This window comes from Mastigoproctus giganteus, chromosome 11, assembly GCF_048544385.1.
Source record: "Mastigoproctus giganteus isolate SK-2022 chromosome 11, ASM4854438v1, whole genome shotgun sequence".
NCBI lineage: Eukaryota > Metazoa > Arthropoda > Arachnida > Uropygi > Thelyphonidae > Mastigoproctus > Mastigoproctus giganteus.
Genome location: NC_143585.1, coordinates 63,009,699 through 63,029,644, shown reverse-complemented (window position 1 = coordinate 63,029,644; position 19,946 = coordinate 63,009,699). Strand labels below are relative to the sequence as shown.

At 37.9% G+C, this 19,946-nt stretch overlaps 1 protein-coding gene across 1 annotated transcript in view; it reads left to right on the top strand.

Moving 5' to 3' along the window:
- Positions 1-19,946, top strand: part of Mtmr6 (Myotubularin related protein 6) — a 259,452-nt gene that overhangs the window by 79,265 nt on the left and 160,241 nt on the right. Inside the window, exon 5 of the mRNA XM_090385380.1 lies at positions 17,107-17,232. Coding sequence (XP_090241506.1) covers positions 17,107-17,232 — 126 coding nt within the window. The remainder of the gene's footprint in view (positions 1-17,106; positions 17,233-19,946) is intronic.

The following is a 19,946-nucleotide window of genomic DNA, read 5'->3' as shown; positions in this document are numbered from 1 at the left end:
TTTCCACTTGCAGTCTGCCAAACTCCATGTACTTTTTCTGACAGAATTTCAGTTATCGGTTGATTCAACTACTGCTCATCTCAGATGCCCAAATTATTCGCTGTATGATTCCTTTCGCCTCAAAGGTGGTACTTGTGCATATGTCCGTTCTGATATTCCCGGTCAGAGACTTGGCAATTTGGAATCTCCTCTTTTGATCTTCTCTGGCTTAAAATCTCTCTACCTCATTGTGTCAAATTCATCTGTTGTCTCTACCATTCTCCCAAATCCACTAATCACTTGGAGCTCTTTACTTTCCTCTCTTTGCAACTTGACTTTCTCCAGTCCTACTTTCCTAACAGTGAGGTAATTTTCCTTGGTAATTTTAATGTTCACAACTCCAGCTGGCTTCCGTTTTCTAGTCACACTGACCCAGCAGCCCGAGATGCTGAAGCTTTTGCAATTACTAATGACCTAGCACAGATTGTTCATTTACCTACTAGAATACCGAACAATCCTAATCATACAGCCAATACGCTTGATCTTTTTCTCACAAACAACCCTTCTAAGTACACGGTCGAAGTGAGAGGTCCTTTAGGCACTTCAGATCACAACTTGGTGATTGTCTCTTCTCCAATGGAACCTTTATCTCATGGCTATTCCCAACCTCGTGTTGTTTGGCATTACAAGAATGCAAAATGGGATGACCTGCGAGACTTCTTTTCTTCTTTTCCTTGGTCGGATTACTGTTTCAAAACTTCTGATGTCAACGTTTGCTCAGATCGTGTCAGTGAAATTATTCTTGCAGGAATGGAATGCTTTATCCCACACTCCACTTTAAAATCTCGTCCTTTATCTAAACCTTGGTTTTCCAATAAATGTGCTAAGGCTGTTCAAGAGAAGAATGTTGCATATCGTAATTGGCTTGTTTCTAATTCATCAGTTTCATTTTCTGCCTACACTAAAGCTCGCAACAATTGTAAAGCAGTTATTAATCAGTCCAAACTAGAGTTTGAACAGGCTAAGAGTAGAAAACTTGCTTCTTGCCCTAATGGTAGCCGAGCATTCTGGTCTCTTGCCAAAGCTATTGGCCGCAACTTTTGCCCATCTCTGCTCCCACCTCTGTCCAAACCAGATGGTTCTGTTGTCACTTCAGCCAAGGATAAAGCTGACCTGCTAGCATCCCATTTTTCTTCCAACTCATGTATTAATGATCTTGGTAAAACACCTCCCACCCACCATTCCCAACATGCTCCATTCAATGCCTCCTGTGGTCTTCCGTCAAAAGGATATCAGAAGGATTTTGATGAATCTTGATGCTAAGAAAGCTCCAGGTCCTGATGGTATTTCTCCACTTGTTCTCAAAACCTGTGCTCTTGAACTTACTCCTATTCTTTGCCGCCTTTTTTCACTTTCTTATTCCAAAGGTGTTTTTCCTTCTGCTTGGAAATTTGCTCATATCCAGCCAGTTCCTAAAAAGGGTGACAAATCCCTCCCATCCAATTATCGTCCCATTGCAATTACTTCTACTCTTTCTAAAGTAATGGAGAAATCGATTAACTGCCAACTCTTAAACTACCTAGAAACCTTCCGTCTGATCAACGATCGCCAGTATGGATTCTGTCAGTGTCGATCCACTGGTGATATTCTGTCTTATGTTACCCATTTATGGACTAATTCAATGGAAAGGTTCGGTGAAACACAAGTAGTTGCTCTTGACATCTCAAAGGCTTTTGATCGTGTTTGGCATAAAGGTCTTCTAAACAAGCTTCCATTTTATGGTTTGCCAACTGTTTTTAGTAATTGGTTATCCAGTTTTCTCTCTGATCGCTCACTGAGGGTGATGGTAGATGGCTTTCTGTCTTCTAACTTCTACACTAATGCCGGTGTCCCCCAAAGTTCAGTTCTGTCCCCCACTCTTTTACTCTTGTATATTAACGACCTCCTTCCATTGACTGGAAATTCTATCCATAGGTTTGCCGATGATAGCACATTGCATTCCACTTTCCATTTTGAGAAACCTTGTCCTGCTCAATCAGCTTCAACTTCTCGAAAATCTGCTACCAATTCCTTAAATGCCGATCTTCAGGTAATTCTCCAGTGGGGCAAAGACAACTTAGTTGATTTCAACCCTTCTAAAACTTAGTCTTGTCATATCTCGCAAAAAGGATTCTTCTGCTCCTATGCTTATCTTTAGTGACACTCCAATTTCTAGGCAAAATGATATATCTCTTTTGGGGATTACCCTGACTTCTAATCTCTCTTGGCAAAAGCACATTACAAATATTGCTTCCTCTGCATCTAAAAAACTTGGTTTTTTCTTTCGCTCTCGGTGTTACTTTTCTTCCAAACAGCTACTCACTCTGTAAAATCGCAAATCCTCCCTGCCATGGAATATTGTTACCACATCTGGGGTGGTGCCCCCAAAACCTCTCTCAGGCTTCTTGATTCCATTCAGAAGAGGGTAGTTAGGTTAATTAATGATTCATCTCTAACAGAGTCTCTCCACTCGCTTTCTCATAGATGTACTGTTTCTGCTGCTTGACTCTTCTACAGATACTTCCATGGGCACTGTTCTTCTGAATTGGCTTCTATAATTCCCGCTCTCTCTTTTAAAACTGTCCGAACACGTGTTGCCACCAGCCAACACCCATTTACTGTCCAACTTCAAACCCACAGAACCAACTTTTCATCTTCCTCATTTATTCATTCAACTGCTGTTTTCTGGAACAACCTTCCTTCATACATATTTCCTGAAATTTACAATCTACAGAAGTTCAAGTCCAATGTCAATAAATGTCTTCTTTTGTCTTCTCAACTTCCAACCCAAGCACGGTACTAAGTACTATAGGTTCTAATACCTCTCGTGTTTCGGGTTCACATAAAAAAAAAAAAAAAAAAAAAAGTTATAGTAGCTCTAAGACAGTTTGCTTCTTAACCCCCTCCTCTCATCAGATCTTGCAATTCCCCTCTCTCTTCCTTTTCACGTTATTGCATGTCATAATAGAAGCAATATAAGAATTGGTTTCACCTCTGCTTATGGCTGTCATTAAACTATTAGTCTGAGTACCCTCAACTAGCTGTTTTCTGGCTCACCTAACACTGCCATGATAGCTTCAGCAAATATTTTGGCACTCCTATTCAAATTTACTCTATCTATTTAAAAATACTCCCATCTATTGATTCATGCTGGTCATGTTGCAAAAACTTCTATCCCATGTGTTGTTCACAACCTCTCCTGGTCCAAATTTACTAATATGGCTCCTATCATGCATTTCTTCATGCCACTTTCAAATTCTCTCATGGCTTTTTTTTCAACATCACCTCATACTTGTCAAGTAAGACCTCTGATTATCTATGCTTAACAGAATTAGTACCAACATATACAACAACAACATCACCTTTTGTGCTCTTAAAAGATAGTAATTGTTCTAGAGTATCACCAGCTTTTGTCCCTGGCTGATATACTCTGGTCCTATGTTGCCTGTCCTTATTGCGATTAATGAATAATGTATTGAAATACTGGAAAAAAAAACATAAATAAATACATGTTTGTTTTTGAGCACACGATTGTGTTCCATGGATGAGTAAGCAGCTTAGCAAGTGTGTATAGGTTTTTATTTAGAACAATGCACTTCTAGAAGTGCATTGTTCTAAATAAAATCCTATATGGATTTGGATTTCACCATCACTGAAATGGTTCAGCCATAGAATTACTTACTTGTCAGAAATTTAGGTACAGGGTGAGGGTATATAGAATGAGATCTTGTTCTAAATATCCTCACCCTCATTGATAAATTAACCTAAGATTGGCCCCAGGAGACCTTAACTGGAATTTCACTTTCAAACCTCCTTAGTTTAAGAGTACATATAATATAATAAATTGCAAACTATTGTCTTGGTATGTGAGGTTGATGGTATCATAAGGACAGCATTACAGGAGTATAAGTATTCATAGTTGTCCATTTCATCCTCATTATCATCAGCCATTTTCAATCCACTGCAGTATGAAGGCCTCTGAACAACTTTCCAGTTCCTTCTGTTTTGTGCAATGGCCATCCATTTACTACCAACAAAATCGCGAATTTCATCTATCCATCTCCGTCGTTGTCTTCCAGGTTTTCTTCTACCTCCTCTTAGGTACCATTCTCTTATTTTCTTAGTCCATCTGTCATCATATTTTCGAGATATGTGTCCAGCTCAAGACCATTTTAGTTCTTTAGTTTTGATAAGAAAGTCCTTTACTTGAGTTTGCTGCCCAATCCATGTGTTTCTCTTCTTATCTAACAGTCTGATTCCAAATATAATTCGTTCCATTCTTTGCTGTGTCATTCTCAGCTTCTCTTCCATTCTTTTGGTGAGTGCCCAATTTTCACTTCCATAAGTCATGGTAGGGAGTATACATTGATTCATTATTTTACAGGCGCCTCCATAGCCAGGTGGGCAGGAGCAGCAGTGCATAGCACATGCTTCTTGGTTAGACCGGGGTTCGAGCTCGTGACCACCAAATATGGAGGATGCGGAATGGTCAGGGAATGACTCCAGGATATGTCCTGGAGCAATATGGCCTTAGTTGCTAATGCTCCTAAAAACCAAATAACAACAACAATAACATTATTTTACGTTTCAGACAAATTCGGATATTGCTCCTCAGTATGTGACTATATTTCCTGAATGCTATCCATCCAAAATTTATTCTTCTCTTGACTTCCAGCCATTTACCATTATTACAGCCAATGACTTGTCCCAGATAAGTATATGACTCTGCCTTTTCAATTACTGCTCCTTCAATGATTATATCCCTTTCTGTAGCATGCTTGTTCATCATTACCTTTGTTTTAGCCATATTCATCTTTAGTCCAAAATCCTTACTAACTCTGCATAACTGACTAAGGTTTTCCTCTTGTTCTTTGCAATCGTGATGGCAATCGCCATTGTTACGCGATACAAAATATCTTGAAATAGATAGCATAAGCTTAATATAGTATAGTATAGTACATAATATTGTCAATTAATCAGATAATTACTCTTTTTGAACTTCATTGTCAATTAAATTGTACTTTTAACTATACATATAACGACTTGGGTTACATAACATAAATAATTAGTAAAAAATAAATAATTAATACTTAACTTGATACGGAAGTTATATAAAGAGATTTCGTAGATAACACTCGATACTGAAACATAAATATAGAGTTATAATTGTGTTGAGATATAATTTTAGTGTTTTAATTTTGTACTGAAATTGAAATTTTATTGAAATTAAATCGAAATCATGACTCTGACCAGAGCAGCAAAGCAAAAGGCTCAAGCTAATGGGAGTGCTGTGGCTCAGTGGAGAACTGAGGGGGGGCAGTTGCCCTCTGAATCACAGCCTATTAAAATGCAGTAATTGCTTGATGTTTGTGGAGCAGTCAGGTATGGGACATGATACTGCCATGGAGGATGTCTTTGTGTGTGCACGATGCAAGGAGTGTAAGGAAATCAGGCGACAACTCAGCATTGTTATGGGCCTATATGAGAGCTTGGAGGACAGGGTGGATGCCCTCAAAGGATTAAAAGTGAGGGGCCCATCAAGCTCTCAGCTGCCCACACCAATGCCAGAGCTTGCACTTGGTCATCACGCAACAGAGCGGCAGCCCCAAGGCAGAATGCGCTGGTCCCAAAGGAACTAGTAGTTTTTGGTGACTCAATTGTCAGGGAAACGGGAAACATGCTTTGTAAAAAGGATAGGTGGAACAGGACCAGGGTATGTCTGCCAGGGGCAAAGGTTGATGACATAGAGCGGATATCATCTTTTAAGGGCACAAAGGTGATATAGTTGTACACGTTGGCACTAATGATATTAAGAGTAGGAGACCGGTGGAATTACTTAACAAGTACAGGTCGCTGTAGAAAAAAAGCCATGAATTAGGGTTGAATTTGAAAGTGTCTGCAATTCTGCCCAGACACGATAGGAGGGAGTATATGATGAGAGCCCTGTCGATCAATTCGCCCCTGGAAGGATTTTGCAAGGCTCAAGGGGTAGAATTTTTTTCAGCCTGGTCTGTACTTGTTAACAGGAGAGACTGCTTCTACAGGGATGGGATACACTTAAATAGAAAGGGTGCAAGAATGTTTGCTGATGCTCTCAAGGCAGTGTTAGGTGGGTCGGAAAACTGCTAGATTGGGGGGGATACAAGGACTAATAGATTAACAGTAGCCACTGGCAGAGGTGAAAGTGATTCTTGCACTGCTTCTATTGGAATGAGCCGCAGCCTGGAAAATAAGATGCAGGATAGCTCAGAGACTGCTGGAAATCATTGGGGTACAAATAAACACATAGGTTGTGTTAGGGTAGCTAAGAAAAATAACAGGTGCATGTATACTTGCGTGTACACCAATGCTAGGAGTTTATAAATAAATTTGATGAATTTGAGGTATTGCTCAAAACATCAAAGGCAGATATTGTGGGGATTTCAGAGACGTGGTGTCACACAGATATAAGGAATGCAGAACTGGAATTTGGGGAGTACAATGTCTACAGAAAGGATGGACAGGGTAGGAAGGGAGGAGGGGTTATGCTATTAGTTAAGAAATACATAAAATCCAAGGAAGTGAGGCCAGTCGACATTTCTGGACAGTGCAGTGTCGAGTCAGTTTGGTGTGACATAAGCATTGGGAGATCAAAATTGAGAGTAGAAGTGTGCTATTGGCCTAATTACTCTGATGAGTATAATAAGAAACTGTACGGGGAAATAGAGTAGGCCAGTAAATCAGAAAGTCTTATAATGGGGGATTTTAATTTCCCAGATATTGACTGGAATTTGGGGGCTTGTCACTCTCACACACTAGCAAGGCTTTTGTGGATTTATTGAATGATTGTTTTCTACATCAGCATGTTCGGGAGGCAACTAGAGGGAGTAATACTCTTGATTTGATTATCAGTAGTGATTCTTCATGCATTAAGAATCTGCAGGTAAATGAACCACTAGGTGGCAGTGATCACAGTGTGCTGAAGTGGGATTTACTCAAAGAGGTAACTACCATTAGGGGTAAAGGGAAGGGTTATTGCTTTCGTAAAGGCGACTACGATTGACTGAGACAGTATTTAAATTCTATACAGTGGGACCAACTGATGATGTTACCAATAGCAAGTTCAAAATGGGAAGCATTCAAAGAACTTATCTTGGAAGCTACTAGGCTTTACATATCAACTAAGAAATATTGTTCAAGGTTTAGGCGTAAGTGGATGTCAGATAAACTAATGAGACATATGGCAGAGAAGAAAAATGCATGGGATACATACAAATTAACACGTGACACAGAAGCCTATGATAGATACAAGTTGATCTGTAACCGAGTTACAAAGGAGGTTAGGCAGGCGAAGGCAGATTACGAGAAATCTTTGGCAAGGGATGCAAAGAAAAACAGCAAAGCGTTCTTTACTTATGTAAACTCTAGAAGGAAGGGGATGAATCAGATTGGTCCACTTGATATCGATGGGTCAACTGTTGATGATCCTGCTCAGGTAGCTAACAAACTGAATGAATATTTTGCATCGACATTCACACATGAGGAGTTATTCAGCGAGGGGAATGCCAGAGGTGTATTCAACTCTGGCAGTAAGCTAGAGAATCTTGTAATAACTGAGAGTAAAGTGGAGGAGAAATTGTTGAAGATAAACTCAAGAAAGGCACCTGGGGTGGATGGGATCTATCCAGTTATATTAAAGGAGGCAGCAAAGGAAGTAAGCAAACTCTTAGCCATAATTATGAGAGCTTCCTTGGACTCAGGGGAAGTACCCATGGACTGGAGATGTGCAAATGTGACCCCAATTCACAAAGGAGGATCAAAGGGCGACACAAATAATTATAGACCTGTTAGTTTAACTTCTGTTCCTGGAAAATTAATGGAGGCACTGGTTAAAGAAGCACTGCAGGATCATCTAGACAAGGCTTCAGTCATAGCTCAGACACAGCATGGTTTTGTTAAGGGGAAGTCTTGCCTGACCAATTTGATTGGATACTATGATGCAGTCACAAAAGAACTGGATGCAGGGAATAACTTTGATATTATATACTTGGATCTTAGAAAGGCTTTTGATACTGTTGCACATGGAAGACTGCTACACAAATTGGAGCAGTGTGACATTGGAGGCAAATTGCTGCTATGGATAAAGGGGTGGTTGAGGGGGAGAAGACAGAGAGTGGTAATCAGTGGACACTGCTCATCTTGGACTTAGTGGAGTCCCTCAGGGTTCAGTATTGGGTCCATTATTGTTTTCTGTATTTATAAATGATATTGATGATGGTATATCAAGCTTAATGTCCAAGTTTGCAGACGATACGAAGGTTTGCATGGTTGTCAAGGACACTACTGACATTATGCTACTGCAACAGGATCTGGAAAGGTTGAGCAGATGGGCTGAAAGGTGGCAAATGAAGTTTAACATTGACAAATGTAAAGTACTACATATGGGACACAGCAACCCTAGAGCAACGTATCAACTCTGTGGTACTACACTGACAGTGGTAAAGAATGAAAGGGATCTCGGGGTGGTTGTGCAGGCAGATATGAAATTTTCTGAGCAGTGCAGACGGGCTGCAAGAGTAGTTCATGGTGTATTGTCAATGATATATAGGAATTTTTCTAGCAGGGATAAGGAGGTGATTATTCCCTTGTATAAGGCAATGGTCAGATCACACCTATAGTACTGTATACAGGTCTGGAGGCCTCATTTCAAGAAAGATGTTGAGATGCTGGAACGAGTACAGAGAAGGGCAACAAGATTAGTGAATGGAACAAAGGGGTGCTCTTACGAAGGAAGGCTTAAGTTTTGCAAATTACAGTGTTTGGAGACTAGGCACCGGCGAGGTGATCTGATAGAGGTGTATAAAGCCTTGAATGGTTTGAGCATGCTCAATGCTGATGGGATTCTTCCTCTTGCTCAGAATAATCACCTGAGAGGGCATAAATTCAAATTGAGGAAAGACAGATGTAGGATAGACGTGAGGAAATTTGCCTTTAGCCTACGGGTGGTTGGTTGGTGGAATAGACTTCCATCCTTTGTTGTGGAAGTTGATAGCCTAAATAAGTTTAAGGCTCAGCTGGACAGGTATTTCGAACGAACAGAGGGGTGAAGTGGAAGTGGTTATTTTTTAATTATTTTTTTATTTATTTATTTATTTTTTTGGCTGATGCTGCATAAGCTTGCTTTCTTGCATCAAATGCCTCTACTAATGCTAATGACCACAATGGCATCTGCAAATCGTAAATGGTTTTGGTATTCTCTATTCACATTTACTCCTTTCTGCGACCAGTCTAATCTTCTGAAAGTTTCTTCAAGGGCAGCCGTAAACAACTTCGGAGATATTGTGTCTTCTTGTTGAACTCCTTTCTGAATTTTAAATTTCCTACTGTGTTTGTCTAGTCTAATAAGGGAGGTAGCATTCTCATATATTTTCTTCAAAATCATAATGTATTGGGTATCTATGCCTTGTCTTTCCACTGCCCGAAACATTGCCTTATGCTGTATGGAGTCAAATACCTTTTCATAATCCACAAATGCCAGGCATAATGGTGTTTTATATTCATTTGCTTTCTTCATTAGTTGTGATATTACTTGAAGGTGATCCATAGTTGAGAATTCTGTCCTAGAGCCAGCTTGCTCTTTTGGTTGATTCTCATCAAGTATTCTTCTCTAATCTGTTAGTAATGACCCTTGGGGCCAACTTGTAAATGTGGGATAACAAGCTAATTGATCTATAATTTTCAATTTCTGATTTATCTCCTTTCTTATGCAGCAAAACTATGATTGCATTATTTCATTCCTTAGGCATCACACCTTTTCTAATGTATTTTGTGAAGAGTCTTGCCAGTTTTTGTGTCATTTATCTTCCTCCCAATTTTAACAACTCTACAGTAACTTCATCTTCCCCTGGAGTTTTCTGATTCTTCATTTTCTTCAGTGCATGTTCTACTTCATCAGGAAGGATATCAGGTATTTTGTATGTGTTACTAATTTGCAGTCCATCTTCCCCACTGCTGGCATCATTCCATTGCTCCTTGTATGATTCTCTATAGTAAAAAGGTAAAGGGCAGTAATTATCAATCCACTGTAGGATGGAAGCCTCCTCAACAATTCATGCTGAGGGAAATGGACCATAATCTGCCATGCTGGTCCAGTGCGGGTTGGCAGATTGACCGTATTCAGCAGTCAGGGGCTTGAACCCCGGTCTACTCAAAGAGCGTGTGCTACTGCATTCCTGCTCCTGACCACTCGGCTACGGAGTAGTCTTCTGCTATTTGAATTATGCCTTCTGTGCTATTTATAAGTACACCATCACTATTCTTCAATTTCAGTGTCATTTGTCTTTCTGTATTACTGCTCATGGCTGCTGATTTAAGTCCTTTGTTTTCCCTTAATGCCTGTTCTACTTTTCTTGTGTTAAATCTTCTTATGTCCTCTCTGATTCTCTTTCTAATGGCTCTGCATAACTCAGTATACTCACTTTTCTCCTTGTCAGTGTTTATCTTACTCTTCATTTGTTGTCTTTCATTTATCATGATGAGTGTTTCTTGACTAATATTTTCTTCTTTGGATTTCTTTTTACCTATAGGTTTCTTGGGCTTTATCACTTTCAGAAAGTTGTAATATTTCTCTTCGATATCTTGGTACTCAGCAGTCTGCAGAAGTCAAACTTGTTCATAAGTTCCAGTACATGCTGCTTTTTCTCCTCTTCTGTTATCTCAAAGACCTTCGTATTATTTACTCAAGTCAGTTTTTTCCTTTCTTTTCTTACATCTATATCAAGTGTGCATCTTACCATTCTGTGATCACTTCCAACATTTACCTTGTTCAGGACGGTAACATCATTCACGATATATCTTCTGTTAGTGAGGATGAAGTCGATTTCATTTAATCCATTTGGGCTCTTCCATGTCCACTTTCTGTCACCCTTTTCTTGAAAAAAGTGTTCATTACTGACAATCCTCAAGATTCTGCAAATTCCACAAGTCTTTCACCTCTTTCTTTTCTTTCACCAATTCCAAAAGTTCCTATAGTTCCCCTTTCTGCACTGTTTTGTCTCTTTCCAACCTTAGCATTGTAATCCCCCATAATGATAGTGTAGTGGGTTTTCTGCTTGTCTAGAAGACTTAATTTCTGTGTACATTTCTCCTCTTCATCATCATGGCTTGATGTTGGTGCATAAATCATTATAACCTTTATCTTGTACCTCTTAGAAATCCTGAGTAGTAGTCTCGACACCTTTGCTGATATACTTTTGAATTCCAAAATGTTGTTTTTTTATATCTTTATATACCAGAAAGCCAACTCCACCTTCTCTCCTTTCACTGTTTCCATTGGTGTACAGCAGATTTCCACTGGATAAACTTATAAGTGATTCATTTCTTCTTCTTCTTTCAGCCAAACCAATGATATTCCAATTCACAATTTCTGATTCCTTTTCCAGCTCTAATATCCTGTCTTCACCGATGTGTGATCTTCTGTTGTAACAGGCCAAGTTCAGTTTCTGTGCATGGTAGCCTGGTCATACCCAGAGATTCTTAGCACTCTCTGCTTCCACTCTGATCCTCTCACTGCTGTAAGAGGTGGAGTGAAAGCTGCTGTTGACTGAGGGCCATTTGTTTTGTCATGCTGTGATGTGCTGGAGGGTTTGGTCTTTTCCTCTTTACACTGACCAGACGTCTTGAAGAGTACCACTCTACATGTTCGTTGCCACCTAAGTGACGTAACAAGCCTTGCCATTGAGAAGGTGTGCATGAGTGGATTTTAGGGAGCCAACAGGATTTCTAAATGTTCTGAAATAGAAAGATATTGGATCCATCAGTGTTTTAGACTGAGTGTCTGATAACACACAGAATGCCTGTTCCCCTCTAAGCCCCTGTTACCATTTACTTAATGTTAATTGATTTATTATTAATCTTATTAACCAAATTAATAGCTAATGTAAAATTATATTAAACTATATGTGCAATAAGGCCTCTAAGGTTGGGATTATTCATACCACAAATTTAAACAGATACACCAACCGTTTAAAACTGATTTAATAGTAAAATAAAATAAAATGATACAAAAGACTGTAAAATAATATATACAAAAAACTAGTTTACAACTAAAATAAGCCGACCGGGCTAGCCGAGTGGGTAAAGTACCTGCCCGGCAACCCCAAGGTCGCGGGTTCGATTCCCGCCTCGGGCTTGGATCAAAGTACTGCAAAAACCTTGGGAGGTGCAATATGGCCACAGAAGCCGATGCGCCAACAACTACCAAATCAAAAATCAATCAAAAACAACTAAAATAAAATGAAATAAGTAAATAAGTTAAAATGCTTTAAAATATAAATTTAAAAGCGATAAAAACACTATTGAAGCTTTCGGAGGTGTCTGCCTCCTTCCTCAGCAATAATGAAACTTAAGCGACACATCCTTAAATACTAGGTTCATGGCACACGTGGATGACCAGGCACATACTCGGTATTCCTTTCTCTTGTACCAGAACCGGAAGTGGTCTGGGGACATGGAAAACTAAAACTTTTATCTCTGGCAAAAACCACCGCCTCAAAAAGGGAGTGAAGCCTAACTCCCCCGTCTCTGTTCATGCTATTGTTGCCAGAGGATCCAGTCCACAGACTTTCCAGCTACTTACGGTCCCAGAATCTATGCGCCCAGTCAAGGATGACAGCATTGTCGGGGGAGATCTGGTGTTGTTTTTCCCAATATTGCTCGGCAATGGTGGATTTATTGAGCTCTGCGGTCCGTATCGCTCTTGAATGTACCCCCAGATGGTCCTTGAGACGCCGTTCTGTCTCCCCCACGTAACATTCCCCACAATCCGGGCATGGGATCTCATATACGACCCTACTACTAGAATCCCTAGTAATGGGGTCTTTGACCTGTGACACTACTGTGTGCAACCTCCGGCCCGGGAGCTGCACACAACGTGTCTGAAAGTCGTGAAGCATCCTCGCAATGCGATCCGACAGGCCTGGATAGTAGGGAACATACACTGTGGTAAGTGGTACAGGTGGAACTACCCAATTGGGCTCTTCCTCTCTATTGTATTTATCAATGACCCTCTCTCTGGGGGTAACCGCACCTCATAAGATCCATCGTAATTTGCCTAATTTCCTTCTCCCACTCCTCAGAGGTGCTGCAATGTGTCCTCACCCTACCCAAAAGTGCTCTGGCCACACTATTTTATGTTGGGCAGTCTGTGCCGTCCTATAATGTGTATACTGGCCCAATGTGTATACTACACATTGGTTACTACACAAACCAATGTGTATACTACACATTGGTTTTCTATGAACCTTGGTTCTAAGTCTGGGGTCTTCCCTATATACCATTATGTCCAGAAATGGGAGGGTACCATCTATTTCTACCTCCGAGGTGAATTTTATAAAGGGGGAGAAACCATTGAGAAATGAGACCACATCTTCCTTTCTCCCCTTCACTTTGTAAAGAACGGGAGAGAGACCACATCTTCCTCTCTCCCCTTCTTTACAATAGTGAACGTGTCATCAACATATCGTTTCCACTTACGCATAGGGAACTCCAATCTCGCAAAAATCCTATTCTCTAATTCCTCCATAGCCAGATTTGCGAGAATGGCGCTGATTGGAGAACCCATGGCTGTGCCGTGAACCTATTTATACATCACTCCTTGAAAAACGAAGGTTGTACTAGAAAGACATAATTCAACAGCACAACATATTTTCTATGTTTAGGTGGGATCTAGCACTTAAGGTATTACTCTTCTGTAAAGCCAACTTCAGTGCTATGGGAATACATGTGAATAATGATATGACATCTAATGACATCATCATCTCATCCTCCCCTATGTCTTGACTCCTTACAAAGTTCACAAATTCCACACTATCTCCAATGACCAACGTGGACCAACCCACAACCGGAGAAATCAGCTGCGCCAGATATTTAGATAGAGCATACGTAGGGCTACTAATGAAGGAAACTATGGGCCGTAATGGAACATTCTCCTTGTGCGTCTTAGGAAACCCATAAAATCTGGGCAGCTTGACACCCTGTTGCATGCATGGACCAATACTTTTCCTTTGAAATCTTTTCCATTTTTAGCCAGGAAAGTAGCATCTTATTTACACACTGTTCTAAGCTAGCCAAGGGGTTTCTATGGATAATCTTATAAGTACCACTATCACCTAATAAGTCTAACACTTTCTTGTGGTAATCTTCCTTGCTTAATACCACCGTTCTGCCTTTGTCTGCTGGTAGGATTATAATATCTTCGTCCCGTTTAAGTTCTTCTTGTTCTTGTTTCTGTTTCGGGGTTAAGATTTGGAGCAACCATTTTTGCCTGGCCCAGGATGGCAACAGCTTTAACATGAATTTGATTGGCAATGTGTTCAGGTAATTTGCTAAATTGCCCCCTCAATGCTCATAGATGTTTCGGTAATTGGAGGTTTGGGGAGGCAGCAATGCAAACTTAGGTCCAAGAGCCAATAGTCTCTCTTGTTCTTGGGTTAAAGGTTTGCCACTTAAGTTCTGAATAAAGTTGGAATGGTTACTACCCCTAAATACAGTGGACTGCTCCTCTAGTAATGTGTTGAACTTCCTAATATGTCTCTGTTTATATGAATAGGTAATCCTATTCGTCCTCTCCAGAACTAACCTCTTCAAACCCATCAGGTGTAGGGGGAGGGCAATCTACTACTAATATCACCTAATGCTACATCAATATCTCTTACTATTTATCAATCAATCAATCAATCAATCAATCAATCAATCAATCAATCTCCTACTACTGACATTTTAATAATTCCTCATAGCAGTGCTGAGTGGCAGAAAATATTTAACCAGTTAAATATGATCGTAATTAATGTAGCAAAAGCTTAAAATGCCTAGAATTATGACAGAAAATATGCACTTTAGTCAAGGCTTAATACAAATGACACTCACCTCAATAATCTGTTGTAGTTACATGAATTGTGAAAGGGATATAGGAAAGTCTCTAAATAAAAACTTAAGTCGAAAGTTAAGAATCGTGGGTGAAAACTGAAAATTAAAAAAAAAAAAAAAAAGTTTTATAATGGACAAATAGATGATGTGACACACCTCATCTTTTTTTTTAGTTTTATTTTTAATTTTCATTAATTATTTCATTAATTTCATCATTAATTTTCAGTTTTAACTGAAAATTAATTTTTTAATTTTCAGTTTTAACCCACGATTCTTAACATTTGATTTTAGTTTTTAATTAGAGACTTTCCTATATCCCTTTCACAATTCATGTAACTACAATGGATTATTGAGGTGAGTGCCATTTATATTAAGCCTTGACTAAAGTGCATATTTCCAGTTAAATATTTACTTTATCTTTGTGATTTCTGCACAGACTAGACCTTTTGAATTTGAATCACATGGGGATCAACCTATGCACAAATTAAAAGTCATTAAATTTTGTTTTGCTCTTAGCAGACCTGTGCACATTCATAGAGTAAGGATAAATCAGTAGGCTTTAGGTTAAGAGTTGAATGTGTTAGCCTGATTATTATTCTTTATCACAATTTAGAATAGGTGTCAAGGCACTATATTAGTTCATATTTAAAATTGAAGTGAGGTTTGATTTTTAATACTGATAGTCTGAAAAATGTACACGTTTTTTTGGGATTGTGGTCATTGAATTTCTTATCTCACTTTTATTTTAATTAGATAGTATGAATCAGAGCTGTACTACTCAATATGTTCTATGTTGATAATAATATTAGTAAAATAATAAGTGGAGTTTACCTCAATATAGTGCGTAGAACACTTCCGTATGATACCCTCCAGAAATTAAAATGGAAAAAACGAAAAAATCGACAACTTACCGGTACATTAGAGTAAAATATAAAAAATTAAATAAACAATTTAACACAATTCAAATCAATATAAAACAATTAAAAATCAAATTAACGCAATTAAAAGAATCAAATGAAAATATTCAAAACGATTTTCCTTCCTGAAGCTGACAATGCTTTTCGACCGTATGTCGTGATCACAGGAATGAAAATTACCGAATCGGGTTAAACCTGGCTTAAATAGAGAGTATTTGTCTTTGCGCATGCGCGTAAAGGTCCACGCATCAGAGATCAAATATGGCCGAACATTAACCGAATTCTCGTGTAATTTAATTTCAACAGGTTCTGCAATTAATAGTCGCGTATAATTATGTTGAACATTAAGTATTTTGGCCTCGTTAAATAAAAAGTATGTTTTTCGTTAATGGCACGAAAGGCTAATTCTGACGCTGCTGAACGAGAAGCACGTACTGAGGCTTCATGTTGATTTACACGAATATTAAGAGAAAATCGGGTCGAACCCTGATAAGACGAGTCACAATCACGGCAAGAAATGTTGTATACCAGATCATTAATTTGTGTTGCGAACGCTGAAAGAACCGAGCGATTGTTCAGTATAGTGTGTAACTTCCGTATTGGCCTAGCTACAATTTTAAATTTGGTATCTTTAAAGAATCTGTTAAGCTGTTTGTGCCACTGTTCAACATATGGGACAGAAATAAAGTATTTTTTGATATTACTATTGTTGATTGGTTTAGTATTTTGTATCCTGTCCTTAGCTTGTACCCTAATTTGGTTTATTGTGGTAATGGAATAACCCCTGTTTAAGAATCTGCTAGTTAATATTTGTATTTCTGATTTATATTTTACTCTAATGTACCGGTAAGTTGTCGATTTTTTCGTTTTTTCCGTTTTAATTTCTGGAGGGTATCATACAGAAGTGTTCTACGCACTATATTGAGGTAAACTCCACTTATTATTTTACTAATAAAACTTTTATTTTAAATACAGAAAATCAGAGTTTTTTGCAAATCCTATTTTATTTTAAATATGAATGTGTTTTGATATTAGAAATAAGGTTATATGAGATATTACATAGTTATAAAATGTTTTTTTATCATGAAACTGAAAACTTTAGACCTTTAAATCAGTTGGGATATAGAGGAAGATATTAATATGATTTTAATTAATGTTATTATATGAATTTTTTTAAAAGAAATCTATAAAAGCAAACATTCAGAGTATGTGCACAGGTTTTTGTTTTATTAAAAGTTTTGAATTAATTTATTTTATTCTTTGACAGATTTGCGACACATATCCTAGTTATCTGTATGTTCCTGCTACAGCTACAACACCTACACTTGTTGGTAGCAGTAGATTTCGCAGTCGAGGAAGGTTGCCTGTTCTTTCATATTTACACAAAAATAAAGTATGTTTTAAGTTATTCTTTTAAAATTTTCTTTGTATATTTTAGAAATCTGAATTATACTGCTGTTTTGAAATCTTTCATTAGGAATGAGTAATCTTATAATTTATTATTTTAATTTTGTCTTTAAATGAAACCATTCTTTTGAAATTCATAGGAAATTAACTATATACGCATTAAGACATACTTGCTGCATGAAATATATAAAGATTGATGAAAATTTAATCAACAGCATTGAAATAACAGCTGCATTTATCGTTCAGTGCCCTTGATCTTAGACTGTATGAGTGTAGGAGTTAACAATGTTATTGTTAGCAGTACCGCACAATACACAGTCTACTTGCTTATTACTTTGGCACCATCTGCAGCTTAACTGTTGGAGCAGTTTGTTAGATGATGCCTTGAAAAATTTGCTTAAGATCCAGGTGCCACCTATGAAAGTTAGTCACCAGGTGGAAGAAGGGGACAGGAGATTCAAAAAAAAAAAAAAAAAAAAAAAAAAAAAGAGCCATTATGCAGAAAATTATCCTCCTTATGTTACATGATGAGGGGAAAATATGTGTTTACCTTGCTTGTTAGTGTTAAATTCATATAATGTTGACTTCCCAAAGCAGGTAATGTTAGTCAAACTCTATTCATGATATTAGACGGTCCATTGATAATTAAACCCTGAAAGTTATAATCTTTTAAATTTTTTTACACGATTAACTTTTATCTGGGTTAAATTAATTATAAATGATAAATTAATATTATCAGCATATTGATGCAACACAAATTGAAAACACACGAGATGATAAATTATCAGGTATGAATATGTATGAGTATGATATCGTATATATGTATGGTGTGTGTGTGTGTAGTTAAGTCTGAATTAAGTTTTAATTAATAAAGAAATAGAAAAATGCAAATAGATAGAATAGTAAAGAACACAAGGTGCCAAAACTAGTAAGAAGAGGAAATTAAGAAAGAGAAAAATTAATGAGGAAAAAAGTTCCTGTTTTTCCTCCTTGATTTTTTTTTTATTTCTTACTTTTCTTGTCTTATTGGTTTTTGGCACCTTGTGTTCTTTACTATTCCAACTGTTTGAATTTTTCTATTGCTTTATTCTATATGTAGGTATATATATATATATATATGTATATATATATATACACACACACACACACACACACACACACACACACACACACACACACACACACACACACCTACAATTTGGGTGACTTCTTCTGGGGTCAACCACCCAAAAGACAACAATAAGGAGTTCATTAGAGAACAGGCATTGGGCTGCCTATCACTATAATTTCTTATCAAAACCGACAAACTGGTTAAGTTAGACTTTATTAAAATAAAATAAAATACAATATGAAATATACATAAATAAAGCACTAAAACATATATAAAACAAGATAAAAGATTGATTAAAATACAGTAAGATCGTTAAAATAAAGGAATAAAATAGTAGCTTTCAGGGTGAGGTGTCCCTTCATCAGCTAGTTAGTTTACTGCATATATATACACTAGTTTAATATAACAGAAGAAGACTGGGCATAATCATAAAATCACAACTCTAGTGCCTGTGCCACAGCATTATGCATGCATAATGCCTCATGCATCACTGGCATGTGTAATGCCCCAGACATTAAGACAAAAATATAACAGGTAATGCATTAATTTTCTAATTATTTCAACTCCTGCACTGAAATAACAACCTCACACTTTTACTAATTTGCTGCTTTTGGGAATGGCAGCTATTAGTTATATACACATATAGCTTTTTTCCACATGCTGTTTAGATTTGATAACATTATTTACTATTTGACATGAAGTTGCTAAGAGGCTTCCTCTCTAATGAGAGCCCATTAAGACTTGACACAGCAATGTAATAGCAATGTCTTAATTTTTTTAAATGCATAACACATTCACCTCTTTTGTTAATGTTATTCAATTAAAAACAATATTAATAACTTTAGGTTGACTCATGGATAATGATGTCCATGTCAATCTGAAATACTCAAAATGATATTAGTAACTTTAGATTGATTCATAGATAATGTCATTTCTAAAATGAGCATAATACCAAGACTATCAATGGTAATCAATGGATGCTGCTCTTTGCGGACTAATGTTATTAGTGGAGTCCCCCAGGATTTGGTGTTGGGCCCACTGTTTTGTATATTTATCAGTGATATTGATGAAGGTATATATATCAGGCTTAATGTTGAAGTTTGCAGGTGATACAAAGGTTGGCAGGGTTGTTAATGACAGTAATAGCAGTGTGCTACTGCAACAGGATCTGGAAAATTTGGACAGATGGGCTGAGAAGTGCCAACTGAAGTTTAACATTGACAAATACAAAGTACTGCATATGGGTAGAAGTAACTCCAGAGGAATGTACCAACTGTGTGGTACTACACTTAGGGTGGTAGAAAATGAAAAAGACCTGGGAGTAATTGTGCAGTCAGATATGAAGCTTTCTGAGCAATGCAGACAGAGCAGGTCATGGGGTATTGTGAATGATATACAGGAATTTTTCTAGTAGGGAAAAGGAAGTGATTATCCCTTTGTATAAGGCAATGGTCAGGCCACGCCTTGAGTACCGTGTACAGGTCTGGAGACCTTATTTTAGGAAGGATATAGAGTTTCTTGAGCGAGTACTGAGAAGAGCAACAAGATTGGTGAGGGGGAATGAAAGGGCGGTCTTACCAAGAAAGGCT